Here is a 20639-nt window from a genome sequence, read left to right as displayed (position 1 = left end):
TAGAAATTTGTACCCTTTCCATAAAACAAATTTAAAATCCTAGTCATAAAATTATTTGACAATGACAACGTTTGCTAATGAAACATGTGAAATCCAGTGGGACAACTTAAATTAATGTTAGCCAGAATAATAGCTTTCTTTTGTTCAAAATGCTTTTAGCCTTCTAATGAATTAACAATGTCAATTTCAAATAAAATCTTCGTTATTGACCCCACCATGCGAACACGTTGTTTTTGGCCCAATGGTAGCCGCAAAAGCTGGCGGTTGTCGTCAGCGGTACGTGTGCGTTTGCCTTTACAGTTAAGTGGCCACTGCAGCACAGTGCACTCTGGCTAAATGGGCTGCACACACACGCCAGACCAGTCCCAGTGCCCCCATCAATGTGCGGAGTCGTCTCCTGCATTTTGATGACCCGCTCGCATGGCTTGGCCAACATTCAGCATTGAACATTCAATTCAATTAACAAATCGCGACAGCCAAACAAGCGGACACTTTAATTATCCAAAGAGAAAAAGCGCGGTGTGGTAAAAAAAAACCCGGGAAAAACTCTGCTTAACCCTTGGTTACTTGATTACCCGATTTGAGGGCCAAGTCAAGGTGAAGGCGTGGCGTGGCACAGCTCATTGCCATTCAAATTAGCCAAAGCCAACGTGACACGACAATTTGACGGAATCTTGTGGGTCACCGAGTGGAAATGGAATGACAGCGCTCCAGGGCTCAGGACACCAGAGCCCCAGAACCCCAGAACCCCAGAACTCCAGAACCCCCAACCCAAACCCGAAACTCTAATTGACACAACCCAAAGAACCGCTTCAACTTTGCAGTCCAAGTTGAAGATGAAGGAACTGCAATGCAATTGCTATCCCCATTCCCATTCCCATTTCCATTCCCATTCCGGCCACCGCAGGCCCGGCGAAATAAGCCAAATCACTGCTCGGCTGGCTAGAAGGCTAGAAATCTGTAACTGTAACTGAAAATTACAGAGGTTCGGACTGCGGTTGCGACTGCCTTTTGCCTTCGTCGACTTGGCCAAATGACTTTTGTCTCGGCCCGGACTCAAACTACGATTTGCTGTCAGACATCAGTGCCAACACCCGCAGCGTTTTTGCCATTTCAATTGGAAACAACTCAATCAAATTGCCTAGACCAGGTCGGTCATTACAGCCCCCCCCCCCCCCCCCCTCTTAAAAAACCCCCTCCTAATTTCTTGAATTTTAGCCTGCAATTGCCGCAGAAGGAGAAACAATTCAATCTAATTTTTGTTCTTCGAAATTTGCGTTTTGGCCGCAGTGCAAATGTTGCGTGCAGCACTATGCAGTATAGTGTGGAGTATACTATATAGTTGGTACTCCACCGATCTGCAGCCCCGCCCCCTTCCGCCGGCCTCCTTTTCTCGGTCGGTCGTTCAGTCATAAGTGTGCAACGTTAAATTTTATTGCCTGCGATTCGAAAATCGGCACACCAAACGATGGCGAACTTTAATTTATGAGCAACTGTTGATCATGTTGCTGTTTCGGACACCATTGTCGGTATGTTTTCGCGCCCCAGCCGCGATCTGCACTTATTATTTATTTGCCATCCAGCCAGCCAGGCAGCCAGCTAGTTGTGTGCCCATTTCCCAGTGGACACACAGTAGCCGGAGAGCCACTAAAAATTTACTAGCTGACGAAAATGGTACGAATATGCGCCCATTGGCCCCCTTTTCCCATCCGCCACTCGGTGTGTTTTTCAACAGATTGTTTCGCCCATCAACGTCAACACATCACTATCTCTATGCCTATATCTTTCTGTATCACCTAAGGTGTGGGGTGATGAAGTGGAGCTCTTTTGGCACAGCCTATTAATGCATTTGCCGGGAAATTCATTTTAAATGGAGCTCAAATTTAAGTAAAAGCAAGTATATGTGGATATGTATTTTCGAACTGCATGAAATTCGCATTATTTGCTTTACAAATTACCATGCTATCCCTATTGACCACAAGATAGTGCCTCTTTTTGGCCTAAACCTCCACTTTTCAAGGGAATTCATGACCCTTCCGCCAAACCGCATCGATTCGGATTCCTTCTTGGCACGAAACTCATTCTTTTGGCCAAATCATAAGCAGCAAACAAGGAGTAAAGACAGGCCCAAATGGAAAGTACAAAGAACACTGAAAGAAATGAGCATTGGTCCTTGATCCTTAATTATAATATTAAGGAAGCTAGAATTTCACAAGAGATATAACAATTTTTAAAGATTTAAGTTGAATTAACTAAAAAGTGAAAATATTCCTTAGTATATTTTAAATAGAGTTTATTTTCCCTCAGTGTACAAACCATCTATATTATCATTATTATAATATTTTAAGGAAACTACAATTCTACAAGAGTATTAACGATCTAAAAAGATTGGATAACTAAAAAGGGATATTTGTAATACCTTAAAATACCTATATAAGATCGCATTCATTTCCCTCAGTGTACGAACCCACCAACTGCACTGGCATTTTGATTTTTTCCGCGCTCTTCGCTCTTTTTTGCATTTTGTTTAGCGCTGCGATTTGAATGCAGAAATAAAATTTTACGATCAAACAAACTATTCGTGCAGAACATTGGGAAATTGTGTTTACGTTCATTGGAACGGTGCCTGGGCAATGGATATGGATACCCCTGCTTTCCAAAGGGGGGAAATTCTGGGAAAGAGGGGTGCTCTACGGAGGGGTATATGGTTTATATAGGTTATATGGTACCCGGTATTGGAGTGTCTCTCCTGACCGGGTGAATGCGAAATGCGAATGCATTTCAATAATTTGCCGTCGAGGGGCCGTCGCTTAGAAAATTATTATAAATTTCGTTGCTGTTGTTGTTGTTCTGCCCCCCTTGAAACCACCAACCCCCCCCTTGCGAGTTTTGTTGTTGCTGCATTGCCATTATCGTTGCCTTGCTGCTGGCTTTGTTTTTGTTCTGCTTCAATAATAATTTTGACCCACTTTTGCGCTCGACTTGACTTTTTATTGTACTGAAATTAAGTATTATTTTTTTCGTTTTTCTTCTTTTTGCCAGCGGTTCTGCTCGCTTCTCGGTTCTCGGCGTATTTTTGAGGGCAAGACAAACAGTCGCTCATAATAATATTTGTACACAGTCTCTAGCCAGCAGCCACAGTGAAAAACAAAGCTAAATAAAAGTGGTTAAAAAAAAATGGCAAATATTCTTGAAGTCTTGGCTAATTTCCGCTGCTAGCCAACTTGGATTTGAATTCGGGTTTTCCCCCTTTTAGCCCGACCCTAGACATTTTGTTGAGCGCTTTTCCTAAGTTGTTATTGCTAATTCCTTGACGTCATTGTTTGTGCAGCCTTCGTCACTGGAATTTTCCGCCAAAGGGTAGCTAAAATGCTTCTCAGCCAATTTACATTGGAAATCGGCCATCAAATCGATACCATGACTAATGCATTAGTTAAAGCCCCAAGTCAATTTGGTTAATTGACTGTAAGACATATATTTCTTATAGAGTTTTTCCCTGTCGCGAAAACTTGTTGAATAATTATTTACATCTTGTTATCGTTGTTCTGAATTTGTTGTGTATTTTTTCGTTGATTGCGTTCTTTATTAATTTTTTGTTTTTTTTTGTTTTTGTGCAACGGTAAACTTGTTTTTAAATTATTTTTAATGTTATTGCTGTTTTTGTGCTGTTCTTTTGCTTTTCTTTGCTCGCTGCCAGTTTCCCATATTGTTTGTTTTTGCAATAAACAACAGAGGCAGCTGAATGCAACTGCAAGGGGGTGGGGTGCCATGAGGGGGGTACTTTTCCCCCCGACGGCGGTTGCTGTTGTTAATCATTGCAATTACAACAGCAGCGGTGGAAACAACAACAACATAGTTAACTATAACTGAGTAACCTGGCCAATTGACGCTTACACGCTTTCATTAGACGAACGACCCCAGCGGGTTTCGGTGGGGTGTTTTCCTATATGGTGTATACAGCCGTATAGATGGGGTCTGTCGTCCACTCGAGCGTTATAAATTAGCACTGACGCAACGCATTCGCCGCGTAAATTGACATTTACGCGATAATTACGCGCTTATTATATTTATTACCACTTTTTTTCCGCATTTAATTCGCTTCCATTTTTCCCCCCCACGGTTCTAGTTTTTTATGATTTTCTTGTTTTCTGCCATATCATTATGCCTTCTTTGTCTGTCGACTGCAATTGCAGTTGTTACAGAATGTCTGGTAATGAAAGGTTGCGGATGGTCTGTCTACTTGGGAATCAAAGATGATTTGCAGTGGGATTTTCCCCACTAAAAGGTAAATATTATTTAACCCACGACGCTTGTTTACCCGGCGAATTAACGCGTCAGGAAAATGGTCAGAAAAATTAAGAATTGTTTACTCAAACTATCAGATTGGTTGCTAAACTATGTAAATTAATAGCAATAAAACAGGAACGCATTAAAAAGAAGCGCGCGCACACGTAAGCGAGAAAATCACATTTTAGATTAGCAAAGTTAGGGAGGGGTTTTATAGAGAGGGGGGCTTTGATATTACGTCGCATTACGGGAGAAGCGCGTGTCACTCGGTGGGCGGCCGGGGGAGGGGCGTGGCAGGGGAGCGGTTCCGTGCAAGGTGAGCGAGTTGTTATCATTACACGTGTGTGCGAGTGCCGTCTCGCTCGCTCTCGCTCTCCAGATGGCATATCAAAACATAAAGAATATGGCGACGATAGACACTCGCACACACAGATACTCGAAAACGCGAGAGCTTTGTGCTTACAGCTTATTTGCGTATCTGTGTGGGAGCGAGAAAAAATACTTCCGCATTCGCAGGCGGGCATCGAAACAATAACAAAATAAAATGAAAAGAAATACAAGTAAAACCGTAGGGGCACCGAGCAATGATAAACTAACTGAAATTGCGGCAAGCCACCGGCAATATTCGTTTTCGTTTTCGGTTTCGGTTTCACAACTACAGGGTGTCCCCCCTAAGTGCCACATGCCACATCTCGCGCTCTACGGCATTGTAATTAATTAAATTAAACTGGCCCAGCAACTTGCGCTGAACTCAATTGAATTTTATTTGAATTTTATTACAGCCAGCGGTCACAATGAACTTTTGTTTTCTTGGCCAGCGACAGCAGCAACAGGAGCCACAGCTACAACAGCAACATCCCAAGAAGCAACAGCAGCAACAGTTGCAACACTAGCTGCAGCAGCAACAACAGTTGCAAGAACAGCAGCAACATTGCCGCCCGGCTTTGTTTTTAGTTTTTCCAGCTGTTTTTAGTTTCGACTTTGGATGGGTCGGCTGGCATTTGCGACGCAATTACAAGTGCCCCTCTGTGCCGGCAAACCCCCTCCCCATTCGAACCCCTCCCCCTAACCCCACACCCCTGGCTGGACATGACGAACCATATTTTGCCGCCTGCCTGCGCTTTTTGTTTTCAGCTCCCAGTTCCCTCTTTTCCATTTTTCCTCTTTTTTTTCTGCTTGCTTTATTTTGATTATTATTGTTATTATTTTTATTATCAATTGAGAACGTGGCCGGCATTCAGCGTTGCCGCGATGTTGCTGCCTTTTTGCACACTTGACTAATAGTTTCGACTGCGGCGCGCGAAGCTTATCAATTGAAATTGAAATGGAATACGCAACCATCAGTGGCGAGTGACAATCGCTTCAATTGCAAGTCGGAAATTTAATGCCCTACACTTGCCGAGATATTAATGGGGCCAAGTGACCAGCTGAAATATCTAGCTCACTCATGGATACTCGTGTGTTCTGTCAACCTGATTTGGCATACACTTTGATTGAAATCATTTAAGCAAAAGTATCTTATTTTGACCTAAATTCCTGCTGCATGGTAACACTAAGCCGCATATCCCTATCATCACCATACTCCACGGAGCATGGTCACACTGATTTCTTAAACTGTCTGAAGTACACTGTGTGCTATTCCAAATAAAGACCCCCCTTTTGATTAGAGCATTCACTTAGACTATGACACCCCGCCCGACTGTTTGCCTTCGTAATCAAATGTTAGTATTTCGTATTTTGTATTTTTTGTCGTCGCCGCCGTCTTTAAGTTCGACGTAGTCGTCGCGACGTCTGAGCTGGTAGTAATTGAAAATTTGAATTATTTTGCAATCAGCTGTCGTCCCGACGGAATGGGGCACTGTGAATGCCCAGCTGAAGGGGGTCGCAAGTCGACAGTGGGTGGGGCGGGGTTGGTGAGAACTCTTTATGTAAGTGCAGTTAAAGCGGCGTCTATGCTAAATAGCCTGGGCGTGGCCGGCTGAGGGCGCAGCTGGCCGACAAGACGGAGACACAATTTTATTATAGATATTATACATGGATCGGGCGATGTCCGTGACTTGGTGGCCGGTTCCGCTAATTTGTCGCCACTTATAAATTATTGATATGGCCCAGTCTCCACAGACGCCAATCGTTGCATATTTATGCAAAAGCCAAGCCAAAGTGGAAAAAACAAAACGAACGAATAAAATGCGAATGAAAACCGGGTACGACCGGCGAAAAATAGTGGGGGACAAACGGTTTTTTACCTCTACGTGAACGTAAGAAAATGTTCCAAAGGTAAACAACAAGTTAAGTTAGGTAACTCGATAGTTTTTGAAAAGTAAGATTGGTTTAGGACCAGGACATGGGCTTAAAGGGTGTAGCACAAGGAATATCTGATCTATTTTGGGTATATCTATGTATCTTTTCAATATATGCGGTACTCACTTCTGCATCGTCGGCACCTCAATACTGTTTTGGATGGTCCTGCGGCGTTCGCCACTCATGTCGGCGAGCCTGGCGAAGTCGGTGTCGCGATCCTGGTCTGCCAGACGGGCGGAGCGTCGCGATTCCAGCAGACGCACTTCGTCCAGGCGCTTCTTCAGCTCAATGGGTTCCTGCGGAGAGATAGATTGAAGACTCGGGTTAGTCTGGGCATTGCCTTCTTATCGCCGCAGTGCACTGTGCTCGTCGTGAGTCACCACGCTTAAACAATTAAAGCGTACAACTTTATTGAGCATCCCATTAAAACTTAATGACCCAGTGTGGGCACTTTAGAGCGATTCCTAATTGAGAAAATGGCGACATGGAACACATATTCCTGGGGGTATCTGCATCTAACATTGTTGCATTGCATCTGTCACGCAAGGCAAGTGTTTCTAAATAATAGTATCTATTCGGCGGCAGGTTCCCCGGAAATCTGATTTGATTAAAGGCAAAAAAAAATGGTTCTGTAACTGTTTCCGAGAAGTGAAAACCAATTAAGTTATAGTTCACAGGGCACAGAAAAAAATGGGTGGAATTATAATGGATGATTCAAGGTTAATTACAGACCACCGTAAGCCCTCCTTATATATCTACATTCACCAGGTGAGCATGCAAAAAATCGAATAATAAAATGAAAAAAACTTTCGAGGCGCGTGGGCGCTAATTGAGAAACCAAGTAAACTGCAATATCTATGGGATTTTAAGGGGCAACCTTGAGTGAGGTCACTTGGTAACAATTGCGATATAGCCATATCCTTATGCAATCACCTTTTCGCGTATTTTCAAGATCTCGCCGCTCAGCAATTGATTGTGACACTTATTATGCCAAACATCTGCATTCAGTTATTTGTATATTGTATATTTATTTATAAACTTTTCTCTATTGCACTGCACCAGAACACGAACCGCAGCGAAATTAAATGAGACGAAAGGTGAGTATATTATTTTTTAGGGTTTTATATTTGTTTTTTTTTCTTGTTTTGTATCTTTTGTTACGTATTATTCCGTCCAACAAACTGGGCTTAATTCCGATATTATTCCGATGTCACTCGTAACAATTTGTTTTTCGCGTCTGGCAATTTGTTGAATGTGCGTTAATTGGGCACAAAAAGCCGGCCGGCAGCGTTGGCGGCTCTATAACGGTATTCGGGTGAAAATACGTCAGCGGTTTGGATTGGAATGGGTTCGCTATGCGTATCTGACGGATACGCCGCACGCACACGCACTCTCACACTAACACTCTCTCGCACGGCACGGCGCGTGTTTATTTTTAATTATTCAAATTTTCGCTTGATCTTCTTTGCTTTCTTTGCCTTCTGAATTTGGGCCACTAGGCCTCGTTCCTAATTTGTTTTTATAAGCTTTAAGAACTCCACTCGGCTCCTCTCACTCGCTGTCTTCTCACTTCACTTGCACTTTTCGGCGCTTTTTGCCAGGGCTTAGCTTTGCTTTTCCTCTCGGCTTGCCTTTGCCTTGCCTTTCCTACTTTTGCGATTTTCGGTCTTGCGAATTTGTATCTTGCGAATTTGTATCTTTGTATCTGCGGTCTGCTGGTGCGAAAGGTTCGCGCGCGCTTTCAAGAATGATTCTGTGCGCTGAAATCGCCGCACTCGTTCGCCGGGCTTCGTGCTTCGTTTTTCGCTCGGCTCTTGCACTCGGCTCGGCTTCGCTCTTTTTCGCGACTGCGCTCTCGCTCTCTTTTCGCGCTCTCGCGGCCATTTGGCATTGGCCATTTTCCGGTTCCTCGCTGCACGACGTTTGTTTTTGTTTCTCTGCTTTGTGCTGGCTTTTCGCATGCTTCGCCGTTTTGTTTATGTATCTTAATCTCTGCCACACTGCGCCGACGCGCTCTCTTTCACTCGAAAGCAGAGGGGGAAAAGCACTCACGGTCTCTCTCTCTCTCTCCGCTCCCCCGCAAAAGAGCGGATTTACGTAACGTAACTCAAAGATACAAGTGATATCGCCCCGTATCTTTGAGCTTTTCCGCAGGTATCTAAAAAAAAACAGGCTTTGTAAAAACTATTTTCTTTCTGTTGCCGATCTCGCTTTGATTTAAGAGCTATTAACTTAGAGTTAAGAGAAATATATTTTGCTTTATGACGTCGGGATGACGAAAGCGCTTCTTTTAACCCTCTATTTCGCCGGGTTTTTACTGTTTTCTCTGTTTGCTGGCTTGCGCTTTTTGAGCCCAGCTCATGCTGGGATTTTTACACTTCGCCGGGGATTTTCGTTGGGTTTAGGACTTAATACCATCATCTTTATGCGGTGTTTATGGCGGACATACTAAAACTTGATGAAGCACTTGCACATGTAGTTCAATGGGGCGGGGGAGGGGCTTGTCTTACTCGAAACACTATCCGCTGCATAAAACATTTACTGAGGGGCAACCACTCTGCACATATAAAAACATTTTATTTTTTGTTTTTTTCTAAAACCGGATATCCCGTAAACACACTTTTGGAGTTGCAAACATCAAATAAAAAATGTGGTTTTTATAATTTACCTATAACGTGTACATAAATAACTTTATAAATAAAAAATGTTTAAGGCGTTGTATATCTTTACTAACAATTCTTTTAAGAATAATACAAAAATGTAAAAAAGAGATTTATTATCTTCTGCAATGAATCATTATTTTTTGTGAAATTACTGTCCCTTTCAAAATATTCAACTTATAATCTTCAACAAAATTGTTTGAAAGAGTAAATAATGAAAACATGTACACAATCAAGTTCCATTGAAACTAAGTCCCAATCTAGAGTTCTGAAAGCTTTACTGTAGAGAAGCTAAGATGATTCTGAGGAAAAGTTATCGCAGTGGGTTGAGTCTGATTCTCCGTTATTGGGTAAGGTCTTGCCTTATCAAAGGAAAGCTATGGCAAAAATTCCACAGAACAATATGTTTGGTCAGCGGTCTGGCAGACGAAACCCTATCGACAACAACAATGTGTGGTTCCCACAACCAGTTCTGGGTTATCGGGTCTTCTGCCAAGCTCCATGCCCAATGCTCAAGTGAAAGTGGAAACTTGTTTGTCATTCGCTTCAAGACGGGGATTAAGTAGCGAGACCCCAATTTTAATTTTAAGCGAAACCAAAATATTTGGTCAGAGTGTGAAATGCGGTTCAGGTCGTCCGATTATGCTGACCAACAGCGCTGATAGCCGATGGATGATAGCCGGCTATCTGGGACACCCTCTGGCCTTGCTACCTCGCCGCAAAAACAGAAACAAAAACAACGAAAGTGGGCAAAACCGCGCCTGGGAATACCGCTCGGGGTATGGTAACGATTACGATTCCGCAGACAGAGTCATACAAATGTATGTGCACTGATAAGGGGTCGAGATAAGGATGACCAGACCGCAGGGGCGGGACACAAAAGGGGTGGACGGTGGTGAACTGCGCTCGGTAAACAACAGCGATCGGACGATGCAGTACGTGTATCTGTCAGATACTTAAAATATACTTTTATCGCCTGCGCGCATGCGCTGAAAATTTGTCACTTCCCATCCGACCAGCCTCTCATTATGTTGTTTATCAGGCAAACATGTCCAACTTCCCCACGCCCATCCCATCCTGCCTTCTGATCATTGGTGATCACTTTGAAATGCGTGAACGCGTGCCGGAAACCTGAGACGCATGCGAATTCGTCAGATAGTCGTAAATATTCTCCGTTTGCCTTCGGTGGCGAAATGAGTTGAAATGAGCTCAATTTTTGGCAAAGCGAGCGAACCGTGTTTTGGATTTCGTATTGGTGTCTTGTCTGGTAGACAAAAATGTGTCGGAAGTGGGGCTAATTATGGCATATCGATTGCGGGAAAGACAAATATTTGCTTGGTAATGGAGTTTCACAAATATTTGCATAAAAAGAAATTGGTTAGGTTGCTTAATTGTGTCAGAACAGAGTTAGATAAAGTTAGATCTTAGAGTCTATTAAAACTGATTCCCTTTTTCTGAAACCATTAAAGATATAGCTACTACTAATTTCCGCATTTCTAAACCCATTCAGCGCAAGGACAATGATATTGAAAGATAAAATCGAATACCCGCTTGTTTCGTCTTAATTTATGGTTTTCAATAGAGGCACCCCTGCTGGAAAAGCATCTCCAGCCCATAACGTTGATCACTCATTGCCCCGATGATCGTGTGCACCCTCTGGCTGCTTTAATGTCGAAGTGCACCCCCCGTGGCAGTAAGCACCGCAGCCCACCCCCCGGCCAGCTGGCTACCGCCATTGACAGCCAGTTAAACCCAATTAAAGGCTATCTATATCTGTATCTGTAGCTGTTGCTGTGGCTGTATCTGCGAGTATTCTGCGACTGGCCAGCAAATTGCCGTATCCATGACAGGCGCACTCCACTCCGGAGACCGAAGTTTGTTTTCCGCTTGCCTCATTTGTTTGACTAGCCCATGTTGGCCCAGAAGGTTGCTGCAGCTAATTGCCCATTACCTTGGGCCGAGGCAGTTTTTATTTGAGCTAACTGCAGCAAGTCAAAGACTTTCAAATGTCAGTCGACCGTTATTGTTGTTGTCTGTTGCCAGCTGCCGCCAATGACGACGTCGTCTTGTGCAATTATCCCTCCTGCACTGCAAAGTATTTCGATAACTTGGCTAATGAGGAGCCAATTTAATTGCTCTTTTTTGTTGAAAGAAATAAATATAATGTGACCTTTACAACTCTCAGAAAAGCATTACTTTAAATGAAAATCAATCAGAAGGTGATGTGACAATCCTTCGAGTTTCGAATAACTGACTAGATTTGTTTTAAGAGCTCATTGCAACCTATAGGATATCTATAAACATGTACCATATAATTCCACATATAACAACTTATAGAAATTGAGCTGTGAATTATGACATACCTTTTTAAAATAAATCAAATACGTAAGTTGGAAGATAAGCAGTGTCATAAGGCCATAATCATAGCTCTATTAATGTTCGCATTGATATGGTGTACCAATAAGTGCTATTTTTAGTGCATGATTTGGTTTTCGAGTTACTAATTTTGAATATAATTAAAATATTAAATATTAGTGATATCTTATGATCCAGAGGGTGCACAATGCTTTGTTATATGACTAAGAATTGTTCGATCGACAGAAAGTGATCAGCACTTTGTTTCCAGTGTGATCCCGGCTGCTGCAATTTTCGCAAGAATATGCGAGAGTTACCCACGTGCCAAAACGGCTTGGGCAGCGCAATTTGGGTTAATTGTCTGCGGATTAGGCAGCGTCCATTGTTGCATTGGGGCGCAAAAAGCCGCTTAACGCCTGGCATTTCTGACACCGACACTCGCCTGGGAAATGTGGGGAAATAAGGAGTGCAGCACCCGCTCGGATCGTGTATATATGGCATATGGCATATAGCCATCGATCGACCATCGAACGGCTGGCTGAGTCAGCTGTGGAGCGCTGAACGATAATAAATTCTGCCATTGTCATTTGACGCGTTTCGAAAACGGAACATTCGCCTTCCGTCTGGCGTTGTTTTTATTATATGGTGTGTTTACCTTTGAAAAGGGAATATCGGAATTTACGTAACCTGCCATGTCTCCCGATCATGCAACTTCTGCCATTGCAATTGCGCTTCAACTTGAAATGGGAAAATGGAAATCACAGTGAAATGGTATGGAAAACTAAAAAATTGAATGACACATTGTCTTTGGATCGCACATCGCATTTGAGCATGTGAGTGACTCAATATCGATGGGTTACTTATGTATATATTTGCTCTGCCGGAAGCTTGTTTTTGTTCACAAGGGCGTGGTTGAAACGCCCCAAACTCCCCCTACCCCTCCGCCACAGCCCCCACCAACCTCTTCAACCTCATTGACTCATTCAGCAAGTCAGGGCAAATGGAATTGAATATTGTTCGCATTTTTGTGTGTTCGCTGTGTCTAAATTGAAAGCCACTTAACCCATTTCGAGCATAATGCGAAACAGTTTGAGCTGTCTAATGGCGAATGGCTGCGGAGACTCGGTTATGCTTTATTAGATCACAGATGCGACTGAAGTTGGAAAAGAGAGAAAAACAAGCGCAGACGCAGCCAGAAAAGTCATTAAGGAAACTTTTATTTTTATTGGCAGCCGCCTCATTTTGTGGGTCATTATATAAGAGCGATCGTCGAATTTTAACCCAAACAAAAATACCTATACCTGCGAAGATTTTCAATATGCTTCGCTTTTGCAATAATTGTTGGCCTGGTCAGGTTTAAAAAATGATGCAAGTTGCAGACAGGTAACAAAAAAACTCTAAGAAATATCTTAAACTTGGTTTGGAGGTAAAAATAATATAAACATATACAAAAAGAATTTTTATGCATTAAAATCTAAATCTTACTTTTTAAATAAAAAACAATTATTTTTTTTTACAAACACTTTAATGAAATTTAACCCATTTGTTAAATTTACGACCTAAAAGAGGAAGTTAAACCAAATATATCAAACTTTTTTAAATATTTGCTAAAGGTAAGTGTGTTTCCTAGCCAATTTTTTTTAACATTTTGAATCTTTTTGTGTTTTTCAAAATATCAACGTATTTTAATATCGATTGATAGCTACGAAAACTTCAAAACCCTCTCAATTTCTCCCCGTGCATGGAGCGTTGATCACCTATCGTAAATCTGAGATCTCTGTTCGGTGGGTGGTGTTAGTAATATAATACCGCCCGCTGATTGGGGCTCAGTTCAAGTTGAGCACCGTGAGCGTTATGCAAACGGGGGGCGCGGGAATTGACACATGACCAAGATCTGTACGTGCGCAGAAATAAAAGCTCAATTAAGCGATTGCTGCACAATTCGTTTTCCCCGCCAACAGACGACTTTCCCGACAGCGAAATGAAAATGTTGCCAGCGGAAAAAAGCACTTGAAACTTCACTCTTTTTTGAAGTTTCTAAGTAGCACGTACGTAACATGGCTAACGGTTAAATTCGCTGGCAATTTAAGTTTAGGTTGGATTTTCTCGTTTTTTTTTTCGTTAGCTGGCGAGACAGCTGAAAATTCAAAACATAAACATAACTATAATTGCGGCGTAATTGCAGCGGATAGAAGCGGAAAACGAAAGTGCAGCGAATAGAGAAACCGGCGGGGAAATCCGAGGAATCGTACATAATTGTGACCCAAAACAATTTTAAATGCTTCACTCAATTCAATTTCAATCAAGCCGAATCGAATTTGTAGCATTTTAAAATTTTAGAAAGCCCCCTGCTTTTTTTTTTCGTTTAAGGGGTGGCTGCAACAATGAAATTGAATTTGATTTCTTGATCGTCGAGCTCTCCACGAAATCTGACCAAAGAGTCAGTCTTTTGGGCCACAAGAAAATGAAACAGAAAAAAAAACACACAAGAAACTGGCAAGTGAAAGTAAAAAACCGAAAAAGTGAAACAAAAACCAAGGCAACAGCGTCTCGGCTTTCATGGGTATTATGAAACGCAAGTCGGTGGAGCATTTGGAGTTGCAAATAGAAGAAGGGGGTTTGGTGGGGGCGGGGCGGGTGGAGCGGCCAGGTGAGCAGACAAGCTGGCAAGTCATCCAAGTGAGTTGCGCAGGTGCGAGAAACTTTCGGCGAGAAACGCCAGCGGCATCGACTCGATCGACTCCACCATCAACGCCACCATCAAAATCGCAATGAAATTCAAATTTAAATTCAAAATCAAATTCAAATCCCACTCGATGGTGTTGTTCGCACATTTTCGGCCTGGAGAGCGTGTCTTGAGGCCCATAGACGCATTCGCATTCGCATTAACGGTTAATTGCCAAAGTGGTAGTCGCCTGATGGAGCACTCGACTGCAACTCGAGGCCAGGCGATTGACTTGTCAAGACCCCAAATTGATAATCTATTCCAAGACAGGCGAAACAGTGGGTTCTCTAAGTATAGGGTTGTAAAATAGATAATGACGGTAGATCATATGGAAAATATCTCAACTTAACAAATGTGGAAATGAGGTTTACGTAGGTATCATAATAACAGAGTGGATAGTCTATTATTAATGATATATTAAATATATATACTTTTAAAGAATAATATTGTCTCAAGGTTTGTTATATATGGTTTAAAACAAAGGAATTATAGCACTGTAACGCTAAAATATAGGTAGAAACAATGTGAATCCCAAGAATTCGCGTTATATTATATTAAGTTAAATTATGTCAAATATCTTGATACCAGAAATTGTTATAATACTTATTTCTGGAATTTATGTATATTGGTATGAAAAAGGTAAACCTCATTTAAATGTTTTCATATTTTAGAAATTACCATATAATCAAAACCCCTTTGGATATAGTTCCAAAGTTCAATGGGCTATATGATTTGGCCATCTCTAATACCCGCAAATCGCTGGCGTTCAAAGGCCTCAAAGAAAACCCCATTTGAAGTGGCAGATTGATGTTCGTCGGTGGCTTGGCGGCTAGAAATCGAATGTGGTAGCTGCAAATGCTGGGGGCATGCCACACAATGTGCCGGCTTTGCTACTGTGTTGTTGTTGAACCACCCAAGCCCCCTCCCCCTCCTCACAATTACCGTTATGTCTGAGCTGCGACTGTCTGTGTGTCTTTGCTTGCCGGCTACCTGCTGATTTCAAAACATTAACTTAATTTTTTCCCATTTTTCCACCACCATCGCTGGCACTGTGGAATTAATTATGCGTTTGCGCTCAATTTGTAGCCCAGGTAATTTGCCGTCGGGGGCGGGGGCGGAGGCGGTGGTGGGCTAGTGGGCGTGGCTAGACGAAGTTGTAGCAGGTGAAAGATTTGCGGGTGGCTCCCCATTCGCGTTGGTTTTTGGCCACGGCTTCATGGAGTTTCACAACGGCTTGAAATACGCGCTTGGGGCTCTTTGGAAATATCTCAACTTTTAGGCTGGCTAACAGCAAAAAATAAAAGATTTTAATTAACCGATTGGCTATCCAAACTCAAATCGATGGGTAGAACAAGCGATTCCAGCTGGTTGCACTCGAGTGTTTGACTAATGGCAATATGTACTTGGATAATTATTTTCCCAGTGGGGCTTTAGAGAAAGTAGTAAAGTGGGAAAACGCCAGGTAAGGGCTGGGAAATTAACTTTAACTGAAACTCATACGCCTCGTTGTCATTGGCGGCCACTGGGCGTATGAGTAACTCCATGGCCTGCAGCAATTTGCTCCCCTTTTTTCGAAATCAATCTTCCACTAGCCATTAGCCAGTTCTTGATTTTTCAATTTCCCGCTGCTTTATGGCCTTTACTGCTTTATTGCGCTGCTCACTTTTCACCACCCGTTCGATGGCTCGTTCGTTTGCATTTGTTAATGCCAAGGTGGCAAAGTATCTATTAGATGCCGTTAACCATAACTGCAGTCTTTTTATTCGCTGCCAACACGCAGCCGAGTTGGCTTTTCAAAAAGGCACAATTACGCGGCAGGAAACGGCGAATTAGAAGCGGTGACGATGCTTTCGGGATCCAGTTGCATTATCCTGCGGCAAGCGAATGTAATAATTTACCCCTTTTATAGTTTTTAGACATATGCAGAGCACGCCATAGCCTGGCTTTGTTTGTGTGTTCCTTTCATTCGAATATAGAGCCATTAAACTTGATGATTTCCAAATTGGCCATTTGATAAGGCCCAAATGCACAGGGACATGACAAATTCAGAGCCCGCGTAGACCTGTCATTATCGTGTATGCCCAGATACAGATAGTTGGTGGCAACGGCGGAGTAATGAGACCCAATGTGGGCCAACTCATGGGGCTGTGCAATTATGTTTGAGAAGCAGAAGGAGAACGAGAACTGTGCCAAGGCGGTCCGAAGTCTTGGCCAACTCATATGGATAGATGGATGGATGGATGGAAAAGCCAGCCTTATAATTACGTGGCTTCACTTTTGACATTTCGCCTGCATCTGCATCTGCATCCGCTATCTCCGCTGGGCAATTGCATCTGTGGCCAGAACAATGGGAACAACAATGGGGCTCGGCACTGAATTAGCATTAGCATTAACCCGGAAACTTACGCAGCTGCACGGGTTCTGAAAACTGACTCATGTTGCAAATACCATAGAGCATATAGCATTCAGCACATATAGCGCATGGCCATGTTGCACGTTGCACTTTTCGCAGGTGTGGCCTGTCCCAGTTGGCTGCCGGCGGAGTTGCAAATTAACTTGTTTGCCATGCGATTAGATGCCGCAAATTTATGGTTTATATGATTTTGGTCAACCAAGCGGCAAGTGGGTCAGGCACATTGTACGTACATATGCTGAGAAGATTTTCCCGGCATTCTTCTTCTATATGTGCGTCTCGTCTCGCTGTGACCCACTTGCCAAGCGGAAAGTGAAAACATGGCTATAGCTTTGGCCTTAATTGATATTTGGGCCATTCATTCGCGCTGGCTGCTGCTGCTGGAAAAAAACTTATAAAATTCGCAAACTACCAAAGCCACATGGCACAAAGTTCGCCTTTTTCGATTGGGAATGGGAATTTTGGCATGCCAAACGAGTTGGAAAGTGCGAATTTTTGCACGTCTCGGTATTAGCATAAAACGCAAAACCAAATGCAAAAATATAAAATGAGCAGAAGCCAAAAAGTACCAAAAAACCTTAGAGACTAAAGTGGAAGAAACAGAGTTTTATGCGCCAAAGTTGCCACAGATATTAAAGCCAGCTATTTATACATTTAAACAGCTTCATTAAAGTTGCAGACGGGGATCGTTTAAACTGCATAATTTTTGGTTGCTAGCAAAAATAAATAAATCATTTTTGAACTGTGAGAAGAAGTTGTCAGGAATGGTATAATTGTAAACAGCATACGTTTAAGGACGGAAAAATTATTTCTATATTTAGCAAACATATTTTGTTATTGGGAAATAAGCAATTAATTTCCTAAATTCTGTTTAATGAATAAGATTTTCTAAGTTTGATTTACTCAATATCGGGAGTCACTAAATCCTATAAATTGCTTTAAATCATAAACACTGATAAGTTAAACTACTTTCTGGAATTCCTCTTATTATCGTTTTAAAACCCCGACTTATTCAAGAGTTTCATGCTTGTATAACTTGATTAATGATATGTTTGGGCCAGGAAATCATAATCAAGTTTTTGCATCAGTAAATAAATAACGCCAGTGCCCGCGGATAAACAGATATTCCTCCCTATTAACGTGGCTATATCTCAACTGAAGCTCGGACTTCACACTAGTCTAACACTTTCCAGTGGCTATATGTGTGGCTAAGTAGCCAAGTGGCGGCGATAGCAAACAAAGTGAAACAAAATAAAGTAAAACAAAAGTATCTCATGGATGCGGCCTATCTGCGCCTGTGCAGCCAGCAAACAGCTGCTGATGAGCTACGCCAACAATGATTGGCATTTGTTATCTCTTTTTTTGCCTTGTCGAAGTATTTGCACTCTTTGAAAATTGCCAAGATGCGAAGGAGGCAGCCGCGTCGGGCGTCTTTGAAAACTTTTGAAATTGTTGCCCATTTGCCATGATATGCCGGGTGGCATGCGGCATGGGGCACAGAGCACTGGCACTTGTTGGAAATAACTTAAAGCCGGCTGGTGGAAACTAAAGTTTAATTAAGGAGTCCACCCGATCCCCACTCCCAACAAAATAAACGAACAGAAAAGCCAATCAAATGGCAAAACCCACATAAAACAATAAGGAAGTACCACTCGGATTTCATTCACTTACCCACCAGCCTTCCAGAGCTATATAGTTAAACAAACTTACTAAGTATCTATTGGCTTTTTACCCAATCATCGAGCACTTTGCAATACGCACCTGCAACGAAAGAGGGCAGAAGGCAAAAAAAGTGGGTTAAAACGCTGTTTAACTGTTCAATAAAGCGTGGCAACAAAATGCTGCATTTAAATTGCCACAGCAGGAATCCCGGCGATTGTAAATTCGAGCCAGACTTTTTCCCAACAGCTGTTGCCGGCTGTTTTGCTTTTATTTGTTGTTTTTCTTGTTGCTAATGTTGCCGGTAAACACCTGTAGACCACAAATCGCAAGTCGCGGCCCGCAAACTACTGGCAACAATTGCCGCCATAAAGCAGTTGGATTGTTTAAGTTGTTGCATAAAAGCCGAGTTGCTCCCACTTTTTTAGCCAAGAAGTGGGAGAAGAAATCGCCGGCTTTTGTTGCCGTGCGAAAAAAGTGAAAGTAATGCAACAAAGTTGCACACCAACAACAATGGCCAAAACGGTAGCCAATAAGCCATAAACAACTGGCAGAAAAAAACAGAGAAGTTGGAGAAAACATAAGTTTCCACAGGTGAATGAATCTAAAATAAAAACCACAACAACTTTTCATTCGAGAATCTGTTTGCAAATAGCTAGATAAAGATGCAAAAACACAAAGTTTAGTTGTCAAAACTAACGAGCAATCAGAAATCGAGAAAATGCGAAGGCTGCGTTTGCATTTCGAATGCGGAAATATTTGCGTTTGGTGGAGGGTACGAGTAAATATAGGCAAACATGGCCAAGTATCTGTATCTCAGGGATGTGTGTGTGGGCTTTGTGGTCAAAACAGAGGTGGATTTGCGGCTGTGTATTTGCTCAAACTGTTAGCGCTTGTTCGAACATGTCTCGGCCGGCCTTCCGCTATTTATCTTGCAGATACGCCTTGACAATTGAGCAAAATGCAGAATAAATAACTGGCAAGTGGAGCGAGACACTGCCAGAGATTCACGACATTGATCGGGACAAAAGAATCGAGCCAAAAAGGCAATATTTACCAATATGTTTCAAGTGCAGAAAACTAGAAGGGGCAACCAAATCAATAAATGATCAACCAATTCGATTTGAATACGTCCATAAGAAGACCAACCAATTTTGTGATATATATTTTGACCTAACTGCGATATCCTAAAACCAAAGACGGTTCGGCAAAGGAATCTAAAATACAACTGAAATTGGGATATATTACATAAATAAGTTTTGTAAACTCCGTTTTTTGAGAAAGAAAAAACCATCTGCTTTTTAGATTTTTCAAAGCAGATGGTTGTTTTCTGGAAGCAAACTAGTTGTGTACCATTGACCTTTGACCCGGGGTAGATTATTTAACCAAACACTTGCCTCACATAGATACACAAAGGTATCTGCGGCCATGTTTAGGTATTTTACCCAGCCGCTCAACACCTTTTCCCCGGAATTCTCAAACATTCTGACCGCAGTCGATGATTACGATCCTCTCCTCTTTGCCGCTGCCTCTGCCACTTTGCCACCTTGCCACTTTGCCACTCGACCACTCGAATTTACTGGGCTTTATCTTTGTCGTCTCCGCGGAGGCATAATATTTTACACAGGTTCAGGTGCTGCGAGCGGCCTAATTAGAGAGCCCCTCACACAGGCCGAGATAGCCACTTAATTTCGAGACAACTGCGTGTAATTAAAGGCGAATACTTGAGACCGAACCACATCGAGGCTGTTAATTTATTCAAACTCGTTGAAGCCGCCGAAATAAAAATGGGAGAAGATAGCATACCTAAAAATAGTCACGTGTTTGAATGTAGAATGCACCCAAGAGAGTTTCCCTTTTGGCTGGCGGAGTTTTGTGTGCGTTGGTTTTCCCCGGCAGGTTTTCCCCCCGCTTTTCCCAGCATTTTCCTACGCGTGGAAATGTTAATGGGGTCATTTGCCCGGCGGCACAGCGAAGAAAGGCTGCTCTCGAAGGCCTCAAGTGCATTTATTTAAATTTCACGCTTTGGTCCCGACATCGTGTGTGGAGTCGAGTTGCCTTAGCATACATCTATAATGCCCTTTTGTTTATGGAAATTTGAAATTAAGTGCGTTTTTACTTTTGGGAAAATATGAAATTAATTAGGGGTATTAAGGCGCGCCAGAAGAGGAATTTCGTATGATACACTGATCAAATTGGAATGGGAAAAATACCTATCTGAATATTTAATTCAAAATTT

The 20639-nt window shown here is 42.4% G+C and overlaps 1 protein-coding gene across 1 annotated transcript in view; it reads right to left on the bottom strand.

Moving 5' to 3' along the window:
* The window catches only part of LOC119559901 (zinc finger protein 704), a 119351-nt gene that overhangs the window by 52169 nt on the left and 46543 nt on the right, over window positions 1-20639 (bottom strand). Inside the window, exon 2 of the mRNA XM_037873066.1 lies at window positions 6715-6884. Within this exon, the coding sequence (XP_037728994.1) occupies window positions 6715-6884 (170 nt within the window). The remainder of the gene's footprint in view (window positions 1-6714; window positions 6885-20639) is intronic.

The sequence above is a fragment of the Drosophila subpulchrella genome, unplaced genomic scaffold (assembly GCF_014743375.2).
Source record: "Drosophila subpulchrella strain 33 F10 #4 breed RU33 unplaced genomic scaffold, RU_Dsub_v1.1 Primary Assembly Seq354, whole genome shotgun sequence".
NCBI classification, from domain to species: Eukaryota; Metazoa; Arthropoda; class Insecta; order Diptera; family Drosophilidae; genus Drosophila; species Drosophila subpulchrella.
Note: the sequence above shows the minus strand (reverse complement) of the source record. Positions and strands in the feature narration are given on the sequence as shown.